This window comes from Xiphophorus hellerii, chromosome 8 (genome assembly GCF_003331165.1).
Source record: "Xiphophorus hellerii strain 12219 chromosome 8, Xiphophorus_hellerii-4.1, whole genome shotgun sequence".
In the NCBI taxonomy this organism is placed as follows: domain Eukaryota; kingdom Metazoa; phylum Chordata; class Actinopteri; order Cyprinodontiformes; family Poeciliidae; genus Xiphophorus; species Xiphophorus hellerii.
In genome coordinates this window covers 19,644,000-19,669,753 of record NC_045679.1, presented here as the reverse complement: position 1 = coordinate 19,669,753, position 25,754 = coordinate 19,644,000, and the positions used below count along the sequence as shown (strand labels likewise).

General features: G+C 37.9%; 1 protein-coding gene across 1 annotated transcript; it reads left to right on the top strand.

Moving 5' to 3' along the window:
• Positions 1-14,883: 14,883 nt before the first annotated feature.
• On the top strand, positions 14,884-22,576 carry LOC116724256 (Golgi phosphoprotein 3-like). The gene is made up of 5 exons (XM_032569799.1): positions 14,884-15,297; positions 15,778-15,909; positions 16,121-16,235; positions 17,458-17,618; positions 20,185-22,576. Exons 1-5 carry the CDS (start codon positions 15,085-15,087, stop codon positions 20,446-20,448), a joined length of 885 nt encoding a protein of 294 aa, XP_032425690.1. The 5' UTR covers positions 14,884-15,084; the 3' UTR covers positions 20,449-22,576.
• The last annotated feature ends 3,178 nt before the right edge of the window (positions 22,577-25,754 follow it).

Genomic DNA, 25,754 nt, shown 5'->3' with positions numbered 1-25,754 from the left:
GATAGAAGTTCTGAGGCTTAAGTAGTTTCTCTATGGAAAATCACCAGCTCAGAGTTTTAAGAAATTGATGCACCTGCTGAATATTCTGGTTTGACAATGTTCTTGTTATGCAAAATTGTTCCATTAGCAAACCTGATTTTTTGGAAACTCACATATTTGAACAAGAAGATGTTTATCATCCAAGGAGTTAACTGACCCTCCAGTGTGATTACGTGGCTTGTATATTGTTCAACTGAAACTGGAATGACTACATTGTGTAACATGAGTTCTATATATTGTGAGAACCAAATCAGAACTCAGAGCAGCTTGCTGCTGTGTTTGTTCTCCGTCTGCAGACGAAATAAAGCTTTGCTCTTTGCAATTTGCCAGAGTCTCAGCCTGATCTTTTATTACACAAGATTTTTGTCCACACTGTCTCTCCCTGTGTGTCTCACTCAGATGACAGTTGAGCTGCTCTTTAGAACTACAATGACTGAATGTCAGAACTACAACATGGCGGAACTGTCAGTTACTACAGAGGAGGACTGAGCTGGCCTTTAGAACTACTTCTGTTTTGGCCTGTATATAACTGATTTAACCCAATCACTGTTACACATAGGATTAGTTTGGCTAGTTAATATGAGGCTTACTGAAAATTTCAAAATAAAAGCCTTGATCATTTTTACATCAGGTAATTGCTCTTTTGAGCATTATATAACTTATATAACCCAATGACTGTTACACATGGGATTAGTTTGGACCTTTGAAATGAAGTTCACTGAAAATGTCAAAATAAAAGCCTTGACATTTTTTACATCAAGTAATAGCTGTTTCAGGCTACAGGTGACTGCTTTAAGCAAACCATTGTTACACACGGGATTAGTTTGGCCCTTTGAAATGAAGCTTACTGAAAATTTCAAAATAAAAACCTTAACAATTTTTACATCATTTAATTGCTCTTTTTGGCTTTAAGTGACTTGCAAAGCAAGGCAGCACATTAGCATTAGCCTTTTCCCTAAAATAAGCTTGTAGCTATTTTTCTTACTTATTAGCAATGTTTAGGACACTGAATGTAGGAACTAAATGTAAGACAACATGCTACTGATATCCCACATGCTAATCACAGCAATCATGCTAACATTAGCATTTTGGCTAATTTTAGCTGATACACTTACTTTAACATACTGAATTGTGCAAGTCCATGTTTTTTAGCATGAGAATGCTGGGTCCACACCGACGGGCACACTTTGGCAGGCCCCGGTTAAATTTCTTCAGGAATTTTCTAGTTTTTGGTTTATCATTCTAATGGTGCATAATATTAATTCAATGTGTATTTTACTGGTGCTCTATCATGAACTCTATGATGAGAGAGTTGGATGATGTGAGACACAAATAAATAAACCTTCTCGAGCTTACTCTAAACTTCTCTAAAGGCTTGAAAACAAAAAACTTACTGTATCTTTGAGTCTTATGAGTAAAAGCTGTTTAACAAGATTATTCAGAGTTGTTAAAATTCTCATTTAAACTCTCTTGTTCTGAGTTCCTGACTCACCGTGTGATGAGCCTTCTATAAGACTTTCTTGGTCCCAAGACTTACAATACATTTATTCAAGTCTATGCTGTGCAGTAAGGTTAACATTTGGTCAGTTGTATCACAGGCTGTAGATTAGCTCACTGTTATGTTTATTGTTCATCTAACTGTGAATGGAGCAAAAGCACAGGACTTCCTGTCATTGTGCAGAATTGGAGCTGGACTATTCAACAGGCATTTTCCCCCCCCCTTCATTTTCAACGCTGTCACTTCATTATTCTTTCTCCTCCACGCCATTTCTTTTTAAGCATACTTATCTAAGCCATCGGGTTTGAAAGCCTCAGCCTTGGGAGTGCTGCTATCGTAATTGTCTTGTCATTTGAGCTTCTGTTTCATTCACTATCTGAGTTCACACAAACCCAAAAACAGAGAAACAACATCCACTGAGAAATCTCCAGATGTGACCTTTTATTCCTTAATTGTTCCCATACATTGAGGCCTCTCGTCCTATGTGTTTTCTCACAATGCTAACAAATTGTGGGAAAATTGATAGGATATTTATTTTCGAGCCATGCGTGTTCCAAAAAAAATGTGTTACTGCTTTCGCTCAAAATTCAAACAAACACTGAAGCTTTTCAATATCACAAGCCATTAAGTGTAATTATATTTGCTCTGCCATTATTTTGTGGTGAGATATCATGTACCAGACAGCTGAGAGATTTAATAATTCACTTACTGCCGTTCAAGTGTGAGCTACTTCCCTTGTTCTCACTGTGGGGGTGTTCTCTTAAAAGCGTCTGCACATGTGTGCATGCGAACGCACTCGTGCACGATTATACGAGAGGGTCACCAAGGGTCATCCCTTTTGCCCACTCCAGAGACAGGAAATGGCTCCAATATGGGACTGAGTGAAGCTTCCTTCAGGACTCCTGGGAGTGATCCGGGCCCTGTGTCAGGAACAGAACGCCAGGATCACGAAGCCAAAATGGACAAAGTGGAAAATACAGATGTTTTGTTCTTCGTATTTGAAACCATAGATCTGTGTCAGGCCTCAGAGGACCCCGGAGGTTTATTAACAGTGTCAGTGGGGCAGCAGATGATTGGCTGATAAGTCAGGAAACATTCATGTCCTGTTTAAAATGAACTCTGTGCGTTTCAAATTCTAATTCACATCTTACATGTGTTATCGGCACCAAAAATAAAATTTAAAAGCAGTTCTGTGAAATCAACAAGTTTACTTTAGGTTACAATCAATTTATCTCATATTTACAACTTTTTAAAACCTCTTCTTTCGGTGAGACTTTTTTTCCGGACCTAATCCTTAAACACTGGTGCTTCTTCTCATTTTGGACAGCGTGCAACTATTCTACATAGATGGTCAGCACTGAACAACTGTCTTGGCTGTGACGGTAGAGGAGATTATTATTTACACAAAGCATATTTCCTAATGCCTGGAGGAATCATCTCTCTAAGGAATTTTAGAGCCACTCTTTCATGTCATAAAAGCAGGCAGTTTGTTACATTGCAGGCTCTTGACGGGTTATAGCTGTCTTCAAGGATATACGGTGCCTTGAAAAAATTATTCATATTCCCTTGGCATTTTTATATTGTGTAATTTTACAACCCCAAACTTCAACTCAGTTTTTATAAAAGGGAACAAGTGGGGAGCATACGTACACTGTAAAAAAAGTCAGTAAATTTACGGTAAAAAACTGTAAAAAACCAACAGTTTTTGACCGTCGTATCCAAAAACATTGCATTACCGTAGAAATTACATGGAACTACCGTAAGTCGAAACTGCAAAGAAAGTCAGTAAATTTACGGTAAAAAATTGTAAAATGCCAGCAGTTACTGACCAGAATATTCACAGCATTATACTGCCGTAGAAAATACATGGCATTATCATAACTGAATAAACATATATCCTAAATAATTGTGACAGTCACGAATGTAGAAAATACAGAAATATAGTGTAAAAATATAAGTAATTGTAAAGTTCTTAAAAAATTGTAATATTGCCAGCAGTTAATTACCCTAAACTTAACAGTAGCAATCAGCCAAAATTACAAATTTTGCTGATGTTTAGATCTACAATGTAAAAGCGTAAACAAGACTGCAAAATAATTTTTTACAAAGAACAGAATGCTGGTGTGATATTTTGGTTTCTTTTTTAATAATGCCTTTAATACACCAAACTGAAATCTCAGCAGTAGACCAGGCATCGATCTGGCGATCCACCGATTGCAAAGCAAACTCCTACAGCCAACGCCACCATCATTTATGAGAGCATTTGATCATTAACATTAAGAGAACTGTATGTTAGCCCCTCTTGCTTGAATGAAGCTGAAGTTGGTTTCCAATTGCTGCTTCCAATTTGGGAAATGGCTAAAGGGCAATTCCACCTAATTTTTCACTGCAATCAGCATCTTTAATTTACTCTAGCTAAAAAACTACAACACCTAGACTCTTCAAATCTGGACTAGATTATTCTCAACTCATATCAGAATATTTAGAACCAAGTGTGGGATTTGTAAAACCTTTATCTGATTTGTGAAACTTCAATAAAGAACAATTCTAGTGTTATCCAAAATCATACAAGTTGTAAAGTCACCCATCATTGAAGTTTCACAAATCCCACACTTGGTTTTAAATATTGTGCTATTAGTAGAGAATAGTCTAGAGCAGGGGTCCCCAAACTTTTTCCTGCGAGGGCCACATAGCTGTTCCTTTCTCTGCTCGGGGGCCGGTCTTAGTTTTTGGAGAAAGATACCTTAGAAACTTATTGTCGGCGGGGGGGGGGGGGGGGGGCTGTTCTGTCTTTGAAACTGTCGACGGGGGGGGGGGGGGGGGGGGGGGGTTGCTGACTACGACACATTCGCGGTCGCTTTTAGATAGATTTTTACCCAGAATGGAAATGGAAAAAACCGTGAGTGAAACGGTGACTGGGACTGACTAGTATATATTTGAGGGAAAGTTAGTTTAACATCTGCTCAAGAGCCCCCTGGTGGTTGAAGAGAAATCCACAAACCAGAAAATACAATATATGAAAAAATACACTGAATGCTCTCTGGTATGAGGAGGCGGGCCAGATCCGGCATTGCCAGACCAAATGACGCAGGCCGTAGTTTGGGGACCCCTGGTCTAGAGAGTTTTTCATTTTGTTATTGTGATAAATAGTAGGGTTTACAGTAAATGGAGACTGTTATTTGTCATGTAAACAAATAATTATCTAGTTTGCATTGCTGCTTGATCCTTCAGCATCAGCAGCAAGATTCTTTTAACTCTGTTCCTGTAGTGGTGTCCTGAACTCAACACAGTAAAGTCACTGTGCTAACTAAGGTTGCTAACTAGGGTGCTGAGAGCCCAGTAGGCCTGGTCCTTGTCAAGATGCTGCTACTGTCTTTGAAATCAAATTTCTGCTATTTTTGCACGTTCAGGAGGAGAAGGGCAACACATCACAGGTGAGTCCCTTTCACGGTTTCAACTGAAGTTAGCTAACTTTAACCAACTGACAAAGAAATGTGTAGTTTCTGAGCCATGCTGTTTATGTACATGCACTGCAGCTAGATATTTTTACTATATGGAACATTTAATCTTCACAGATGCAACACTTCCATTAATGTTTCTGTAGGAACGGCTGCATAGATTATATTTCTGGTCTACTTCAGACTACATGTGCTTAAAGTTATTGTTAATGGCAGAAGCAACTTTTTCCAAGTTTGGTTCAATAATTAATTTGAATTACTTTGAGTGTGAAATGTTCATGCATGCAAGTTAAATCTCTGAAGAACATGTTAGCTTTTGTTTCAATATTTTGGTAATACTTAGAAGTATAAAGCTTGGCATCAGAGATATTATTTAATATTTTCCTTTGACCTCTTGACTCTCACACCCAAAATACTTGCACTAAAGTCACTGGGTCCATGACAGTTGAAGGATTTGAAGATAAGAGAATTTAAATATTAATATTTTACAGCTTTTCTCAGTTTGGGTGCATCTCTCAGAACAGAATTGAAATTCTTAAAACTACCTGTTCAATCTTCAAATTACTGTGTCACTTCTGCACATCAAAACAATTAGTTTTGCAAGTTTTGCTTTTGTACATCATGTAGCTGGTTATGTACACTTCTATGCTTTCATAATTGTAATTTGCTTTTATCGTCTTGATCAAAATATGTTAACCCTCCTGTTGTCCTCGGGTCAAAATGACCCGCCACTGTGTTAAACCCCCCCCCCCCCCCAAAAAATCCCCTAAATGTAATTTTTTTAACTTGAGATTTTAAGACTTTTCCTAGATTGGCCCAGACAATAGAAAAAGTTCAGTGTTGCTTTTATTCTCATTTCCATGTAAGCTGTACAAAAAAAGGTACAAAGATGGTCTTCAGGTCAAAATGACCCGTGAGGCAAATGGAGTTGAAATCAAGGTCACAGAGTTATTTACAAACCATAAAATGTTACAAAGTTTTAGTTGTGTCTCAGATCAATCAGTAGCAGAAGTGAGCAGAGAGTGGAAGGCCAATTTTCCGAGCCACAATGCCAGTCAAACTCTTTCACACCTACTCAAGACTGATGCGATTTGATGACCGTGAATCAAGACCAGCAAGACGTATGACAGACAAACTTGCAGCCATAAGAGAGGTATGGGACAAGTGGGTGGAGCGGTTGCCCTACCTCTACAATCCAGAGCCTGATGTAACAGTGGATGAGCAACTGGTTCCATTTAGAGGTAATCTGTTTTCATATTTGTAATAAAAGTGATTTTCACTATTGATTTCTTTGACTGTTTTCTGTGACACTGATACTAATCACTGATGCTAATGTCTTTTGTCCAAAGGTTGTTGTCCTTTCCGGCAGTATATGCCCAGCAAGCCAGCAAAATATGGGATCAAGTCATGGGTGGCTTCTGAATCAAGCTATGCTTGGAAAATGCAAGTCTATACTGGGAAGTCAACCAGTGGATGCCCAGAGAAGAACCAGGGGTTGCGAGTTGTGCTTGATGTGACAGAGGGACTGAGGGGTCACAATGTGACATGTGACAATTTCTTCAACTCTTATGAACTCGGACAGCAGCTCCTGAAGAGGAAGATCACCATGGTTGGTACAGTTCAAAAGAACAAGCCTGAGCTCCCACCTGCACTGCTTGGGTCAAAGGAGAGAGAGGTCTTCTCCTCAAAGTTTGCCTTCACACCCACCACCACTCTAGTTTCCTACCTCCCAAAGAAAAACAAGAATGTAGTTCTTCTGAGCACACTGCACAAAGACGGCGACATTAGTGACCGTGAGGACAGGAAGCCAATCATCATCCTGGAATAAAACCGAAACAAAGGAGGTGTGGACAACCTAGATAAGGTGATTGGAGCATATAGCTGCAGAAGAATGACTGCCCGCTGGCCCCTGGTCATCTTCCACAACATCATTGATGTGTCCTCCTACAATGCCTTTGTGATTTGGATAGAGATCAACCCAACCTGGATGTCTCATAAGCACAACAAGAAGAGGGTGTTCCTGGAGCAGCTAGGAAAGGCACTTGTAACTCCACTCATTGAAAGAAGGAAGCATGTCCCCCACACAGAAGCCTCAGCAGCAGTTGTGAAAGCTATTCAGAGTGCAGCAGCTCCTGATCAACCTGAGGATCCATCTACCACAGCCACTTCCTCAGCTAAGCCAAGTAAGAGGAAGAGATGTCAGTTCTGCCCTCAGACTGTAAAACACATACTGTGTGCTGCAGGTGTAAGAAATATATCTGCAAAGGCTGTGCACTTGCATACTGCCCTACATGTGCCAATTAGTTGAATGGGTTATGTTATTTTTCATATTTTTGTATTGTACATCCTCTTGTTCACTGGAGAAAAGTAAAAGAAAATTAGTCACTGTGATGAATAAAAATGCATTCGAAACTCATTTTGCACATTTTTTTTCTTAAGCTATAGAAATTCAAGTGGAGAGGGAAAAGTCAAGTATTCACACATTTTGTGGTGAGTGACAATATACAAGATAGAATTTGGTGTTTAAAATTCAATTAAGCTGCTTATATTGGGGGTTTATTGAAGACGGGTCATTTTGACCCGGAGGATAAAGGGTGTATACAGAAAATGAGGACAACAGGACAACAACGTGTCTGTGTTGAATTCTCAACTTCCAAAATAGCATCAGTTCATTGTGTAAGTCTTAACATGCATAAGTCTTAAAGTTGTCATAATGTGAATCATATATTAATTAATTTATATTCTATTATTTTCTAAATCTGTCCTGAATTGGTAAATTGCTCCCAAGTGAGTCCTGAGTTTCTCTAACAGGTCAGTGTATGAACCATTAGCTCAACCAACGATCAACCAGTTTTCTGAAACAGATTGGAGGTGCATCTTGTGAACCATCAGTTGGCAACATTATGCTCTATATAGTCAGAACACAACACAATGTTACATGTCTGAGAACTGATGAACAAGTATCTGGGCAGAGTGAACAGCCAGAGAGAAGAAGAGGAGTGAGGCTGAGGAGGAAATAGTTGGGAGGAAAGCAGAAGAAGAGTCAGAAGAGGCTGAGGACATCTGCCAGTTTCCATCAGTCCAACATCAGGACATGGCTGAGACCCACAACATGATGCTGATGGAGGTCCTCCCACCCTACTGTTCATTCCTTAACCCCACTGAGGAAAAAAGATTCCTCAGTGGAGTTAAGGAACAAAGTGACTATGGAAATTAAAATGTAATGTAATTTCTACAGCACTGTACAGTTTTCCTTGAGGAGATTGTCCTGTGGCTCCTTTTCTACTTTTTTTGTTCTCTGCATTTCTGTCTTTTTCTTTCTGAATCACCATGGCATGGTCCATGAATAAATTATAGCAAAAGCGTAAATCAGTGTTTCTCAATCCTGGTCTTCAGCGTCACCCTGTCCTGCAGGTTTAGGTATTTCCCTTCTGCCACACACCTGAATTGTATCTCTGGATGATTAACAAGCTTCTGCAGTACTTGATTGTCATCCAATCATTTGAATCAGCTGTTCTGGAGTAGAGGCACATCTAAAACATGCAGAGCAGGGGGGCGTTGAGGACCAGGGTTGAGAAACACTGGCGTAAATGATCCTTTTGTAGTCTCTTCTCATGACTAATCGATTTGACTGTCTTATCTGTACATAGAGAGACTATAACTTATTATTTTGAGTCACTGATATGTTAACAGACAGGATTTTAAGAGCTGAACTAAGGATTTTGAAAGCAAACAAATGCTATTTTTCCTGTTTCTACAAATTGTTTTGAGAAATGCGCTTACTGTTTTGTAAATGCCAACAATGACTCGAGAAATGCACCAAAAGTGACTGAGAAAAACTAACCTAGCATAAATTGTCTCAGCTGTATCAATTTGTTTGCCTGTATGAAAAGTGTTCACATTTACAGCTTTGTTTCTGCTAGCTTGCAGGAAATGTAACTTACATAAATGGTTGAAGACAACCTATTGGCCTTCATGAGACTCAGATAAATGGTGAGTATCTATTTCATAAATTGCCTAAAACAGTTATATTTGTTTTTAGTTTGTGTATTTTGTCTGGTTGCAGACCAGAGGATCACACCTGTTGACAACAAACAAAGGTTTAACTACTGAATTTTCAGTCAGAAATGATCACACCACCTGGTTGAAGTACCTGTGTCCATATGCAAGTCAACAAAGGTGAAACAAACATTTAAGCGAATAAGATGTTCATGTAGTGCATCTTTCTAACTTTTTCTTTTTGTTTTCCAGCAGAGAGGAAACACCCGATTGACAACATGCGAGTCTCAATTTCAACCTGTGACTGGGAAGACTACAACCATCCTGAGCAACGTCTGATCTCAGCGACTTGTGACTCTCAACCCAGAACAAGAATCCTTTTATCACCATTTTGTCTTCTACAATATGTTATCTCTTATGTGGACACATACTGTTTGTTTTGTTTTTGTTTTCCAGATCTCAGTAATACCGTGAGGAAACTGGACATAAAATAGAATCAGTTCTTTTTTTAACTTGACTTTTTAAATAGAAATTGTTTCTTTAAGTGGATTACTCGTAATCTGTATTTTTGTTTAATTAGAAATTATTTTCTTTATAACTTTCTGTATAGAAATGCTTGACAAGTTACACTTCCTTGGTTGTTGTACTATAATTTGTATGGTAAAATTCTGGTAGGAACAGAGACCAGTAATTTACCATAAGTTTTTTTTGGGGGGGAGGGTTTACAATAAAATGTCAATATATCATACAGTCTGGATGTGTTTTTCACTCATGTAGATATTATGCCTCAGTCAGCATGACCGTATTTACTACGGCAAAACCACATTTTATTTTTTTTAAAATATTTTAGGAAGTACGGTATTTTACCGTATTTTAAAAATACGGTAGAATCCTGCATTTACAACATACGGTAAAAAACTGGCAGCTGTGGTTGCCAGAATTTTACCGTATATTAAAAATACGGTAGAATCCTGCATTTACAACATACGGTGAAAAACTGGCAGCTGTGGTTGCCAGAATTTTACCGTATTTCAAAAATACGGTGAAATCCTGCATTTAGCAAATACGGTAAAAAACTGGCAGCTGTGGTTGCCAGAATTTTACCGTATTTTAGAAATACGGTAAAAAACTGGCAGCTTTGGTTGCCAGAATTTTACCGTATTTTAGGAATACGGTAAAAAAATGGCAGTTTTGGTTGCCAGACTTTTACCGTATAAAGACGGTAAACTTCTGGCAACTCAGCTGCCAGTTTTTTACCGTAAAATGAGGCCGTTTTTTTTTACAGTGTAGTTTTCAAAGGTTTTTAAAAAGTCTAATAAAAAGTATGGCTTGCATTTGCAGCTGCAAGTCTTTTTTGGGTAAGTCCCGACCAGCTCTTCCTGCAATGTAAGTGTTTGGCCAGTCCTCTGTAGAAAATAGCTCAAGCTGTGTCAGATTGGATGGAGACCAACTGTGATAATCGATTTTCAAGTTTTACAATAGATTGTCAGTGAGATTTTGGTCTGAGCTCTGAGTGGGTCTTGTTATCAGATCAAACTTGATCTAAACCATTCAATGCTTGCTCCAGCATTATGTTTAGGGTCCTAAGTCCTGCTTTAATGTAAGCCTTTTCCCCAATTTACCTCTCTTCCATCTCCTCATCGACTCTATCCAGTTTCCCACTCTCTGATGAAGTGAAGGCTCCCCAACATCATAATGCTGTCAGCACCATGTTTCACATTGTTTTATATTTACCAAAACATTTAATTTAGGTCTTGTCTGGGAGGATCTCCTCCTACAAGTTTTTTGGGTTCCCTACATGGCCTGTAGCAAAGAGCAAACAGAACTTAAAATTGCTTTCTTTCTAAATACTTGCATATTTGTAGACAGATTCCATTTTTCCATTTTTCATTTTTAGATGATGAATTGTATAGTGTTCTGTGAGATGTTCAAAGTTTAGGATGTGTCATAACCAGAGCGTGCTTTAAACTTCTCCTAGCTGTATCCCCGACCTGTTTGTTGTGCTCCTTGATGTCTTCATAATACTGTTGGTTTGCTATTGCTCTGTAACAAACCACTGAGACCTCCAGAGAACAACTGTATCGTGCAATTTTCAGAGGCAATTTGTTGCACTAGATTTTTTAAGGGTATCAGAGAATGGGGTGCTGAAAAAAATGCTCTCCACACTTTCAAGACTATTGCAACATGATAAAATGTGAAAGAATTTACAAGTATGAATGCATGTTAAAGTTACTGAAAGTCAAATAATGAAGAGTATACATCATTCAATGTAATGTAAATGGCACATTTAAAATTTGCTACAGTCAGAGAAGCTTTCGCTCATCATTAGCAAGGTTGAGGACAATACATCATGCATAAATTAAGCAACACATTTTGGGATACTGTTTAAGAAGTTTTATATTCATCCTTGTGTTTAACAGTGCACAATTTTATTGCTGCTTGTGAAATATTGAGACTGAATTGAAAAACCACAGAAATGCGGCCGATAAAAAGTCCATTGGTGGTTTTGTTATTGTGAACACACACACATTGCCTCAATTAAAAATACCCACAAAACTCCACTGAGAGAGACTGGGTTCTAACATTGGGCTTTTTCTCAGGTTATATGAGAACCCTGGATCTTTTGGAGGGTACATATGGTGGGTGGCTGGGCCTCCTGAAGTGACTTCAGCGTATCAGGGAACATATAGTTAATGGTCTTCATTATGTAAGCAAAGCACATCATAACACAATAATTTCAATATGTAAAACTAATATTCTAGAGTTGACATTTTAGCTGCAACTGTGGATTGTTTCTTCAAGGTAAGACATAAAAAACTATGGTATAAATAGCTAATAACTATAAAGTATTAATATTTAAAGATTTCAGGTATATGTATCCAAAATCTTAAGGTGTGTATGGGTGACAGTATAGATTATATGTAGCTGGAATTCTAAGCAAATACAAATTATTAGGAAATTCGTTTAATTTTTTTCTCTCTTTTTTTGTGGTGAATTATTTTCAGTTGGAAAACTGGGCACTCAATTGAGAAAAGATCACAAAACATCACATTCCAGCAGGCCCACTGTGCCTGCTGGAACAGACCAAGCCTTTTTGGTGTCATAAACCTAAAGCATTCAGCATCAGTGTGGTTTGCCTCGTGCCAGGTCCTCTCATTAGCAAGTAATGATAAAGTCCCTGGCTTCATTATTACAATACAACCATTCATTTTGGTTTTTAACCATCCACCCATCCATTTTCTAACACCCTTGTCCCTAGCGGGGTCGGGAGGGGTGCTGGTGCCTATCTCCAGCTAACATTCGGGGTGAGAGGCGGGGTTCACCCTGGACAGGTCGCCAGTCTGTTGCAGGTTTTTAACCTTTACTTTTAAAGGTATATTTATGTGAATGGTGAGTAAGCCTGCCATGCTATTTATGTTATTTCTAGCATTCATTTCAAAGTCTGAGTGTTTTTACTCTATAGTGATCGAAACCTCACAAAGTTGGTGCAATGATTTAATTTCAATTGAGGGGTGAACAGCAGTGATAGTGCAAAATAAATCCTCTGTTTCAGGATCTGTTGTTGCTGGTTAGAATGTAATAGCAAAAAGTTCTATCTTTTCCATGCAGCTTAGCTTTACCTGTGAATCTAAGATGAGTATCAATAATATTCATTAAAAACAAGATATAGGAATAAAAAGATCGTTTTTTCACAGATCTTGAGAGTAAATGTTAGAAGATGTAGATGAAGATAAACAAGGCTAGTCTATAGTTCCAGTCAAAGTCTGCCATCTTGTGTCTGAAACCGATGTTACACACAATCCTTGTTCATTTAAAGCAAAACCTGCATGTCTAATGCACTTAAAGAAAATAGCTAATGTCTGTATTTAAAGATTAATAATAAAGGTCATTACTAAGAGATTATTCAAATTCCATTCTTTTAAATTTGTGGAACATAAAATGAGTAAAGCAAAAAGCATGTTTGGAGTTACTGTCAGTGTGACTGTTTTGTTATCTCAGTACGTGACAATCATATTCACAGTGGTCACTGGAAAATAGCCAGAGAAACCACAGCTTTTGCTATTTTTTGGTGTACATTAAGTCAAAGTTGGACAAACGTGTAACTGACTGAGGTATGTATTCAACATAAATCTTGTGAATGTTAAATTTAAAAGTGTTAAGGTAACTTGGCGGATATCATTCTAACTCTGAGGTCTGTAGCTCCAGTTCTTGAGAGAAAAAATGTCTCAAAACATTCAGATGTAACTCTGTAGCTGTAACTGTAGCTTCGAAACACCCGAATCAAATGAATACTGACCACTGTTGACTGCTGCTATACTTAGCAACTTTTCAAACCCCTCTAGCACTTTTAATTCATGTATTTATTTTTTTCAAAAATGCAACTATTGAAAAATGTAGCAACTTTTTTCTGTGGTATTAGAGACTGGCGACAAAATAGGGTAGTACCAGTAATACAGCAGTTACAGCAAACAGTGCTGCTTTGAGCCCCTCCCACTCCTGTCCTGCAGCAAATTCAACCCACTCTGCTCTGAGTGGATCTACATATGCATTGAATCATGCATATGCAAAGCTGTCTGCAACACAAAGTATCACATTAAATATGTTTGTTCTTGCTGCCAAATGTTTTCTAATCCAAAATGACAAACTAAAATGAATTTCTGCATTTGATTCGCTTAGCCTGACAGAAGATGAAGCTAGATAATTCATAGTTTATGCAGATCTCTGAGACCTCTATACCAGCAATACCAGTCAGAAGGATGAAAATGAGACAGTAAAATTTACTAAATAAGAAAACATCAATTTACAAAATTCAGCTCTCTGATGTTTCTAATATTAACCAGGTGATCAGTATGTGAACCTCCACCTTCAACAGCTGTAGAAAGAGGAAGATGAATATCAAGTTGACAAAAAAAATTAAGAAAACTTCAAAAAAAAGAAAGTTTTAAATATGAACAAAGTTGAACTTGGAAACCATCTTTGATTTTATGCTGTTCATGTTAATTCTTCCTCCTCGTTGATCCAGTTGTCTTTTCTCTGTTTCTGTTGTATGTCATAATAACTTAGATTAATGCTTCATTCATAGCCTTCATTCTTATCAATAATATTCATAGCCTTCATTCATATTGATAACATTCACAACCTTCGATCATATTGATATTCATAGCCAACATTCATATAGATATTTATATCCTAAATTCATATCGATGATATTCATATCAATGAAATTCACAGCCTTTGTTCATATCAATAATATTCAAATCTTTCAGTCATATCAACAATATTCATAGCCTGTTAATATTAAAAGCCTTCGTTCATATCAGTAAGTCACAACCTACATTGATTTCAATAATAGCCACCACGTTCATTCATATTGATTACATTCACAGTCTATGTTCATATTAATAATATTCAACGCCTATGATCTTATAGATAATATTTACAGGATACGTTAATATTGGCAGTATTCAAAGAATATCATATTAATATTACTCCCAAATTACCTCCATAACAATATTTACAGTTTTATACATATTTTTAATATTCACAGCCTATACATTCATTTGGATTATATTCCCACCCTATGTTCATATCAATAACATTTACAGTCTTTGTTCATATCGATAATATTCACAGCCTTTGTTCATATTGATATTCACAAAATGAACATATAAAGAATTTCAGTTTTAATGAATGTGTTTACATCAATATTTTTTATGTATTTAATACAGTTGAACTGAAACTTTCACTTCAAAATATTTATTTGATAAATCACTCATCTGAATTACTATTAACCAGTTGTGTAGGATTTTCCCACAACAATGAAGGCAACACGAGAGAAGCGTTCACTGTCCTGCTCAGACCTCAGTCGACGTCATAGAAGCACCGCCACCATGTTGGATCAGGAAGTGGGCATAGTCTTCGCTAGAACACCGAGCCCAGCTTAACGTCAACGGCCGCTGTCTCTTCTTGGCCGACCCGTCTTTCATCTCCTTTTTTCCACTTTCAGAACTCGGTTTTGATGCTGCACGGCTCCCTATCTCACCGAGGTAGGAGCTTGTCTTTGAATCCGACCGCTTCGCAGCCCCAGCGATGACTTCTCTCACGCAGAGAACCTCGGGCCTCGTCCAACGGAGGACCGAGGCCATTCGCAGCGCCGCTGCCGCCGAGAAGGAGAAAGATTCTGGCGGAGAGGAAGACGAGGCTCGCCGAGTTGAAGAAGAGGAGGATGACAAGGGGGACTCTAAGGAAACCAGGCTGACGTTGATGGAGGAAGTCCTGCTTCTGGGCCTCAAGGACCGAGAGGTGCGGGCTGTTTGTAATCCGTTAACTTATTAAAAGTGTTTACGTTGCGTCATCGGCTAAATGTCAACACAGAACACCGAGTTTATCCACTCGGTAGCTAATGTTTCCGGGATTTGTTTATGCTCAGCTCGACGTGTCTGACTTTAAAGTGTTACGGTGTAAATCCTGTTAGCCAACGTGTGTCAAGTAGCTTCTGTTTACCGACGTGCAACGTGTCAGTTCTCTCAAGGTGCTTAATAATAACTGTATTATCTGAATACGGCGGTCTGGTGCGGTACCGAAGCATCCGGTTTATAACTTCCCGGATCAAAGCAATTATGCTACTTGTTTACTGAGCTACGTAGCTCCCACGGCTTGCGTTACCTGGGTAGTTCTCCAGGTGTGAGGTCCTTTGAAACCTGGAAGTGTTGTACCAAGGCAGGCTCAACACGTCAGCTAAGCAAGCGTTTTTTCTTCTTTTTCTTCTTCTTCTCCGCTCAGGGCTACACGTCTTTCTGGAACGACTGTATTTCTTCCGGCCTCCGCGGCTGTATGCTGGTAGAACTGGCCCTCAGAGGAAGGATACAGCTGGAGGCCTGCGGTGTGCGGAGGAAAAGCCTCCTGGCAAGAAAGGTGAGTATTTGTCATCGACATTCTTTATATGGCATACCGTAGATTTAGTTTGTTTTTAAAGATAATTATGCTTCAGAGGTCAGAGGAAGAATTTGTATCTTTCCAACAAAGGCACTCCTTGCCACTCTTGTAATTCCTGTTTGCGTAAGATGTGAATCCAGTTAAAAGTTGACTTGTCTGCCACTGACAATTATCTTTTTGTTTTTGCAAGGTTATCTGCAAGTCTGATGCACCAACAGGAGATGTGCTGCTGGATGAGGCCTTGAAGCATATTAAAGAAACTCAGCCTCCAGAGACTGTGCAGAGCTGGATAGAACTCCTCAGTGGTGAGATAAGCACTTCTGACTTTGTAAAACAAAGCTTGCAGTCATCATGAAACTGCCTAAGTAGATTGTGTGCTTTTATTTGCATATCTTGTGCTGATTTGCTCTATTTTACTACAAAGTAGTTTTCCCATTTGGTCCTTGTTATTCAAGGTTACTTACATTTAACCATCTAAATTTTTAAGCAAGTCAAAATCCCACCAAGTTGATGTCATACTAGTTACCTTCAAATGCAACTCATTATTAATTTAAGGATGCAAGGTTGTGTACGTTTTACTTCTTCCTTTAATTGGAATCATTGTGTTGTAGTTCTTGCACATGTTTTCAGACTATTTTGCATCGTGCCAAAACTCTTAAAAAAAGAAATTACCAATTTGTTGGTTTGATTACAGAGATTTTCAAACTTGTCAATCGCCAGTGCTATGAAGCTTACCAGAATCCGTGTCTTAAGGCTGTAAGTTAAGTAACCGAAGCCTGAAGGCAATGGGCACTCCTGTCTGAGTTGAAAACCAAAACTGAGCAGAAGTATATTTAACTTGCGTTAAGTCACCTAAGTTATCTTTAATCTTAATGTGACTCATAAAGTTTAAAGGGAATTTACAACACCATGTTGGAGAAGAAATTCTTCAGTCTTTGTCTTAGGATTACCTAAATAACCAGTCTGAAAAAGTGCATTTTTCAAATATGTTTCGCAAACCTTTAAAACACTCAATTGCTACAAGAGTACTGCACATACCATTTTAAATGTAAAAGCATTGTTCAACAATGTATGAGTGTTTTGTTTTTTTCCATGAATGTTGCCTGAATTTGTAAGAATTCAGGTGTTTTGACACGATGACAATCTAAGTAGGATCGAAACATAGACGGTAAATGATTTGAGGATCAAGTGTGCAGACTTCTATTCTTGGCATATTTGCTCATTATTTCTGCATATTTTCCTCCATTTACACAATAACTGTCGCTATATTCTGTACCTCTTTTAGGAAATGGAGGGTAGATTAACGTTAACACTCTCAATCCAACTACTACTATCCTAACAGCTCATCGTCGTCACTACTATTAATCGTATATCTTCACTATCCTGACTTGGAAGTGTGATTTCTACCCTCTTGGTATTGTGATATTGTCTGTTGCCTTAGGGCAACATATTACCAAGGGGAGTTAGCTTACAGAAACATGCAGAAACCCTGGTTATTTAAAGCTACATTTTTGTGTTGACCTGTAGGAGAGACCTGGAATCCCCTGAAGCTCCACTACCAGCTCCGAAACGTCAGAGAGCGTCTGGCCAAAAACCTGGTAGAGAAGGGGGTCCTCACCACAGAAAAACAGAACTTCCTGCTTTTTGACATGACCACACATCCGCTAACCAACAGCACCATCAAGCAGGTATGATGAGGCAGTGTTCATCCTGTCCATTCATTGTTGAGCTGATTAGGGATTAACGAGTCGATGTGTAACATAAAAAGTAAAAGCATTTTTCAGCTCTCTATGTCAGACTGCTGTTGTATGAAGTGTAGTCACACCCTCAGTTAAATTTTCAACAAGTTTGACCTCTTCTAGCACAGTTTCAGCTACATTAGATCTTGATAAATGCACACTATGTAATTTGTCTTTAGCTTGTGTGTTTTTTGAGTTTTGCATCTCAAAAAAGTATTCATACCTTTTGAACTACTTCACAAAGTACATAGAGCCCACCTGTGAGTAATGGTGTAAATCTAGCTGTTATGTAAAGGCCAGCTGGATTTTTTAATTAAAAAATATATTAATATAAAGGTGAATATTTTCTATGTTAAATGGAGGAATTAGTTTGGGATTCAGGCTGAACATTCTGCAGCATTGCACCGTTGTTTTGTTATTCAGGGGCAAGCCCATGCATTTTATTTATCAGAGACACTAAAACAAAAAAAAAATGACAGTTTTCATCTTCCTTTTACCCCACAACTTGTATTTTAAGTTTCAACAAAGTTTAGGTGTTGCAATATCAATAATAGTAGGTGATACACTTCTGTTTTCTGAAGTTTTAGATTTTAGATCAGCATTTCATCAGCTTTCAGAGTAGCATACAAGACAGAATGGAGTAGAAATGAAAGGATGTATAAACGAACAATGAAATGACTCATGTGTCCAAAGCTATGACCTGTATTTGTTGTCCTTTTTCTTTTAAAAATGCATTCTTTTAGCTAAAAATCTTTGCTTTGAAAACATTGTTTCTACAATAAGTTCTGGAACCCAACTATTGGTGAAGTTATTGCATTTTACTTTATTTTAAGCAAACATTGCCATGTATATATTTATTTTTTTTATTTCATTAGCTTATAATTGCATCTGCAGATTGATCATACATTGGCCTCCAAAATGAGGATGTCTGTGGAGTCTGTGTAGCTCTCCACGTGTTGTGTAATTAATTTATTTGGTAATATAAGTTGACTTACACACTGTTTTATCGTGCCAACAAAATATGAAATAAAGAGTCACACACACACATGTCATCCTCTCACCATTTTAAAGATTCAGCACGTCACAACTTGATTCATTGTAAGTTTTACAAAACCTTTATCTCCATTTAAATGAGTCTTTTGTTTTAGTAGACTTGATGATTCAAAACTACTTGGCTCAGCTAATATTTCTTAATTAGATAATTAGATTAAAAATAAGCTGTAATTTTATTTAATTTAATTTTTTTGTTGGGTGTGAAAGATGGGATTCAGCCAACAAACCTTATTAGTGTAATAAATTGTTGTGCTCACTGGCAGAAATCTGAGGATTGCACCAAGAAGCAATATTTCCAGCTTATGCAGAGTTGGATGTTCGCTCTCTTCATCACTGATGTGGATCTCTATAAAACTGACAGTTTAAATTGTAAAAAGAAGACCAACCTGTTCAATAAATATTCCTAGTTTAATAAATATCCCAGGAGAAAAAAATGAGGTTGAAACATTTATGTGGTCAGGCGAATTGATTGTAACTGAGTCATAAGAACCGATTAGAGAACTTTTGATTAACGGTGAGTAAATGTTGGTAACATCCATCATTTAGACCTTCATCCACATTATGTTTATTAGTCTAAAAAGCCCAGTGGATGAGTCTTGCACAAACCGTCCTACTTTCTTTTTCCTTTAAATTTTGGGCTTTTTGAGATGACAAGATTTTCTCACAAAATGTAGATGCTCTGTAGATCGCTGTTTCTTTAAACAGAAGAACAATTATTTCTACTACTACTCCTAAAATCGGTAAGATTTTAAACAGTTGAAATATCTACTCCATATTTTTCATTTTACATATAACATAAGGCAAAAATATTTAAAATATATGTATCTGTTTTTGTGTTTTAACTGGGCTGTATATGCAGGAGGCCAGCCAACCGTGGTTTCAAAACAGCTTTAGTTTAGTAAGAGTGATCGGTGGGATGTTTTAAATTTCTGTGACTCTTGGTGGTTTTTGCTACCTGAAAGACAAAATTAGCAGCATCATACTTAATAGAGATTTCATATTAATCTGAAGGATTTAAACTACTATGTGGCATAAAATCACGCCTAAGTTTCTATTGTATGTAGTTAACAGCTTTATTGGGGTGCTCATTGTTCTACAACTCTTTTAAGTATCTAAATGAGGCATGAAAAGACTCATTTTCTGAGAGAACCCGTACAGCCATAAACAGAAAGCCTTAGTTAATTAAATTAACTTATATTTACCCTCACACTGCAGTGTGTTTCAGAGTATGATCAATTTGAAGATGCTTTCACAAAGCTCTATAGCTTTGTGAAACTTCCTTTGTACTGACCACTCAACTCTCTTAGTGAGTGTTACAGATTTGGTGAATGCTGGAAATGCTGTGGGTTCCCCTTTACTTTTAGTGATTGGTTAAAAGTATAACTGTCGTCTATAAAAGGGATTTCTGTTTTCTCATTTGGCTCTTTAAGTGGAAGTAACGCTTTCCTTTGATCCACTCCAGCGCCTTGTCAAGAAAGTCCAGGATTCCGTTTTGGAGAAGTGGGTCAATGATCCTCATCGCATGGACAAGCGGGTGCTCTCCCTGATTCTCCTGGCTCACTCGTCCGACGTTCTAGAGAACGCCTTCGCCCCCCTCCAGGATGACCAGTACGACCTGGGCATGAAGCGGGTCCACACCCTGCTGGAGCTGGAGCCCGAGAAGGAGAGCTCAAAGCCCAATGCCAATGAACTCATGTGGGCTGTGGTCGCTGCATTTACTAAATGAAAATGCCTGACTGGTTGAGACTGAAACGATCTGGCTGTGGTCTGGGTTATTTAATTGGTTGAAGGACTTAATAAGACAGACTTCACTTAAATAAGACAATCTATTCTGGTTGAGGAGCCTGTTTATACATCTATTCTGGATGACATTTCTTTTGGTGGTAGTCCATATTAACAAAGTGCAGTCTGAGTGGTGGTGGGCTTCACCAAGTAACTGTTGGTTGGAAGGAATGGTGTCTGAATGGAAAACGACGACTGGCTGCTTTCACATGAGTGAGGTAAGTGATCTGCCACCGCGGACTATGGATCTGTTTAAAAACATCAACACTACGAGCGGACGACCCTCTGCTTGCATAGGATGGCACCAGAGAGCAGAGCAGGTGGCAGTTGTCATGGTGAATATGAAGAAACTGACCAGGGTCAAGCGTCGCATCAAAGAAAAGAAAAAACGTCACCTGCATTGCTTCAAGGTCTGGCCACTGTCTGCAAACTAGTCTCTGTACGCTCCCTCATGCTAATTCATGAATTAAAAGATGGAAAATTACATGGCTATAGATACTCTTTGCACTCACGGAGGCCCCCCCCCCACTACGCTACGCTCTCTCCAACAGTTCATTCCCCAGCGTGTTGGGGAGAAATTGCTTATCGTTACTGTTAGAACAGACTACCTGAATGTTTCACAGATTTTCTCATTATTTTGTCCTCATGCTTTCTCCCCTCCCTTCTTTCTCATCACATCCTGAGGAAGAAAGGAAGGATAAAAACACCTGAGTTCTGTTCGTTATCTGACCCTTTAGTGACTTACATGAAGAACTTCACCTCGAGTGTATTTAAGTACAAAAAAACGTTGTTTTTTTTCCAAGTGTCCATTCTGTGTTTATAGTACATTGCTAGTCCCAGCATTGTTGTTTTATGTAGCTAGCTGATGCCTGGAGTAGCCTTTCATTTATCACCTGTTCTATTCAGTCTTTACCCCTGTAGGTTGGATTCTGTTTATAGGTATTTTACAGGATTGAGTAACATTAAAAATTATGAACCTTAGCAACTCTGACAAAAAAAAGAAAAGAAATTAAAAGCTCCCTATGTAGACTGCTTCTGATTAATAACAGCTTCTGCTTTCTGAGTGTGAATTAAAACTAAAGGTGCTTTCAGAAACTAATTTCAGATTGGGATTTCTGAGGATAAGGGTAACGAGGCTGCTTACTGAAATAGGCTGGGGATATTTCTACTAGACAGGTTTGTTTCAGTTTGGTCCATGTTAGTGTCAATTTCCCCCCTTTTTGTTCTTAATGGTTAAATACACCTCTTCACTGAATGCAGCTGGTTTTACACCCATGACGATTTAAGAGTCTTGTTCAAGTGGAGTTTTTGTTATCCGCCTTATGAAATTCACAGGCCTACTTTCCCACTTTGCTGATCCACAAACTTGAGTGTGAACTGTTTTCCTTCTACGAAAGAATGGAAATTATCAGTAAAAATCTTAAGAAGAAATGCGTAGTTTGGATGAGGTGACCCTTAAAGGCTCCATCTTGCAGTTGATGAATCTATAAGTTTTATTTTATATATCTAGTCATAAATCATACAGATTTTGTTTAAAAAAATAAATAAATAAAAAACATGGGGATGTTTTGTTCTTTAGAAGATGGAAGAGTTAGCTGGGAAACGAATCCAGAAGAATAGAACATGTAGTCCGTTGGAACAAAGACTTAACACCAAAAACACGATTCAGAGCAAGTCAGTTAAAACTTATTTTCATAAATAAAAGTGTGATCATAAATATCATTCTGTTCTAGTCAATGTAATCTTTGTGTAATGTGAAATTGCTTTTTGTTTGATTGCATACATTTTTCTTTCCTGTTTGGTTTTAATTTCTACATACAACATGCCAAGGGGTATGAAGAACTGTTTCAATGCGTTTACAGCAAAGAGACCATGCATGCTATTGGTGGAGGGGTCGGGGTACTTGACGGATGTAGCTACAGAGAACAGGCTTGTATGTAATTATTAGTCATTTTACGTGTATGATCTAATGGAATTCAATGAAAGGGATCTACTCTGCTATTCTCTATAATTCTGTATGCTTTTTTTGTATTACCACAGAAAATAAAGTAAGGATCCTTTAAGTGCCTGAATTCACCGTTTTGGTGTTTTTTATTTTCATGTTTTCTATAACCATTTTATATATTGCAGCATCCATACGTCTAATAGGGTGCTTTTTTTTCTGCTACAAAAATTTAGGAATTATAAATTTTGAGTAAGGTCTGTAGTTCTCAATGTAGTTTTTAGTGTTTTTTCTCGAGGTAAGAATGAGTTTACCAACTGCTATAACACTAGATTCAAATGTTTGAGCATAAAAATGGTTCAAAGTATGGATCTTTGACATTCAGTCAGTTAATATACTGGATAATCTTACTTTGTCATGCAAAACTACTCAAAACCCTTGAACATTAAAGTTATGTCACATTGCAAATATAACCTCTGTTTATGTTATTTGGATTTTACTTAAACCAACACAGGTAACACAAAGCAAAGGATACCAACATGCAGGGTTGGTATCCTGCATGTTTTTATTCTTTCCCTGGTTCATTAGCAGATTTCTGCAGAAGTTTGACATGCTGGGAGAGGATAGTTGGGCCACTTGAATCAGCTGTGTTAGAGCAGAGACACCTATGGCTCAAAGGACCTGGAACTTTATGGATGTTTCTCTGCTTCAGCGCACCTGGTTGCAATATTTGCTCATTAGCAGAGCTCTGTAGTGCTTGACTGCCTGCTAGTGAGGCAGTTTAACCATTTAATTTAAGATTGTAAAACACAAAGGCACACGTCTAAAAGTGGCAGGACCCTGGCCTTTGTGGACTGGAATTTGAGACCACTGGCTGAAAGGCCTCAACAGGCTTTATGTGCTTTATGTGCACGCATTTGCATGTTATTTCCACTTGGGGGCAGTCTTGTCAACATGAAAACAATTTGAAGGGTAGTTCTTTGTGATGTTCTTGCTGTTGTTGGTCTTTTTCCTTTGCTCAGATGTTACCTGTACATCTAAGGTACTAATTCTAAATAACTCAAACCTATTTTAAGGTCAGTTAGAATAACCAAGATTGTTGCTATTTTCTAAATGTCACAATAATGAGAGAAAATGTCATATTTTTTTTATATCTTTTCTTCAAAATCAGAACTTTAAATACATTTCCTCAATATTTGCTAGTATTGCCACAAAGTTGACTTAAGCCACTTTGTAACCACTTTGCCTGGTTGCTAAGAGTCATCGTCCATTTGGAAGGCCCATTGCGTCCGAGTTTTAATTTCCAGGCTGATGTCTTTTGATATTTCAGCAATATTTCCTCATAATGTATTTTTCTTGGGTTGCCATCTAGCTTATGAAGTGAACCAGTTCCTTGTGTGCGTTTGGAAACTCCAATTTGGCTGTTTTGTATTTCTTTTAAAATAATCGAGTGGCCTTTCAGCTCATGCCACAGTAACATCACAAGGTCTTTGGCTTTAGTTCTTTGCTGATTTCTTGAGATTCCCATAATTTTTAACAAGATAGTGAGTCTGAGGTGTTCTCTTGAAAAGCATCCACAGGTGTTCCTCCAATTAACTTAAATGTGTCAGTTACCCTATCATTAGTTTCCAAAGCCTCCAAAGCATCTTCATCTGGGTTTTCCCTCGTTAAAAACATAGTAATCATTTTGCATGTAAACTGCTGATTTAGAAGACATTAATATACGAATCTCCAACACATTCTCTCATTGTGGCATTCAGCAAATCTTTATTTGCTGTTTGTGAACCTCGGGCAATAAAATTTGACAAATTAAACCGTGAGTCTAATCCTCTTCATAAGACTGTTTTAGAAAACCGGATTATCTTTAGTCAGAGGCTTCTTGAAATTTGTTGTAATACAGACTGCTACACCAGATCTTTCCTACTCACAGCCAACACCACCTGCAACTGTGAAGAAATCAGATTAAATACGAGTTACAGCAGTTTCTAATTTCCCTTTGGGATCAGTAAAGTATTTTTGAATTTGAATGAGACAGACATATTTCTATGTGAGTTCTAAATTTAAGAATCTAATCTAAAAGCAAATCCAGGTATGATATCTGAAAAAAAAAAATTCCTCCCTGAAATAAAAAGAGAAATAGCTCATGCTTAACAAATATGAGCTTCCTTTGTCTCAGTTTCTGTAAAAATGTTGTCCAGAAGACTTGGCTAATTTTCACAATGTCATCACTTTGTTCTAAAAAAATACATTAGTCCCAGCATAGTATTGAGGATGATTTATTTTTAAGATCCAAGTATCAGTGCAAACAAATTTATTGCCATTAATTACAATATCCTCAGCATCAGGCATACAAAGATACATCTGTAAAGGTGGAGATAATTTAGTCAGGTTTATCTGCTACATTTCAAAGACATAGTATTTCAAATATACTCTGCCTAACATCTATGTAATGCTGTCAAAGACAGAACAGGTTGTATAAAACCTGACAACATTTTAACTTAAAAAAATCAAAATAAGTTCACAAATACTTAAAACAATAAATAGAACTACAACCATTGTCAAATAACAGTTGTATCCCATTAAACAAAGACAGTACAAGTAACTATTATGAGAAAGAAATAGTTCCATTTGTAACTTTTTTAACAAATCCATAACACCAACATTTCCCATTGCTACAACTCTTAAATGAACATGCTGTAAACATGATTCGGTGCACGAATGTTTGTGTTTTTCAGTTCCAGTATCTTCAGCAGACAACTGCCATGTAGTCGTTGTCCTTTGGTCCAGTCAGCCGCGGGATCAACATCCTCCCGCCTGTTTTGTTTTCCATCTTAATTTCACTCCAAAGTCCACACTGGCGAGTCCCGCCAGATGTGTCAGCAGTGGAAAGCCCTCGCAAGGGTCACCATGTCGTAACCAGTAATGGGTTCTCATCCAAGGCTAGTTTGGGTTTTGTCGAATTCATGATTCCGTCTGTGTCGGTGTGACCTCTCATTTTATTTTGTTGAGAGTCTCATAGTTCTTGAGCAGCATTTCCAGGAGTTTGTATCTCCAGTACAATTTATCTCCAACTTGCCGCAGCTCGCGAGCGCAGAGCTCAGCAGCGGCAGGAAGATCTGTGAGGCAGGGAAAAAAGTCAAGGTTACAATTGGAAACATTAAGACCCATAGTTTCACACAAGCACATTTCTACTCAAACAGGTTTGTCTACATCCTTTTTAACTCACCGTGGTTTTCCACTTTGACTGTCATCTTAGACCAGAAGTTTTCAGATGTTCAGTTTTTCTCGATCACTGAGCTTTTAAATGC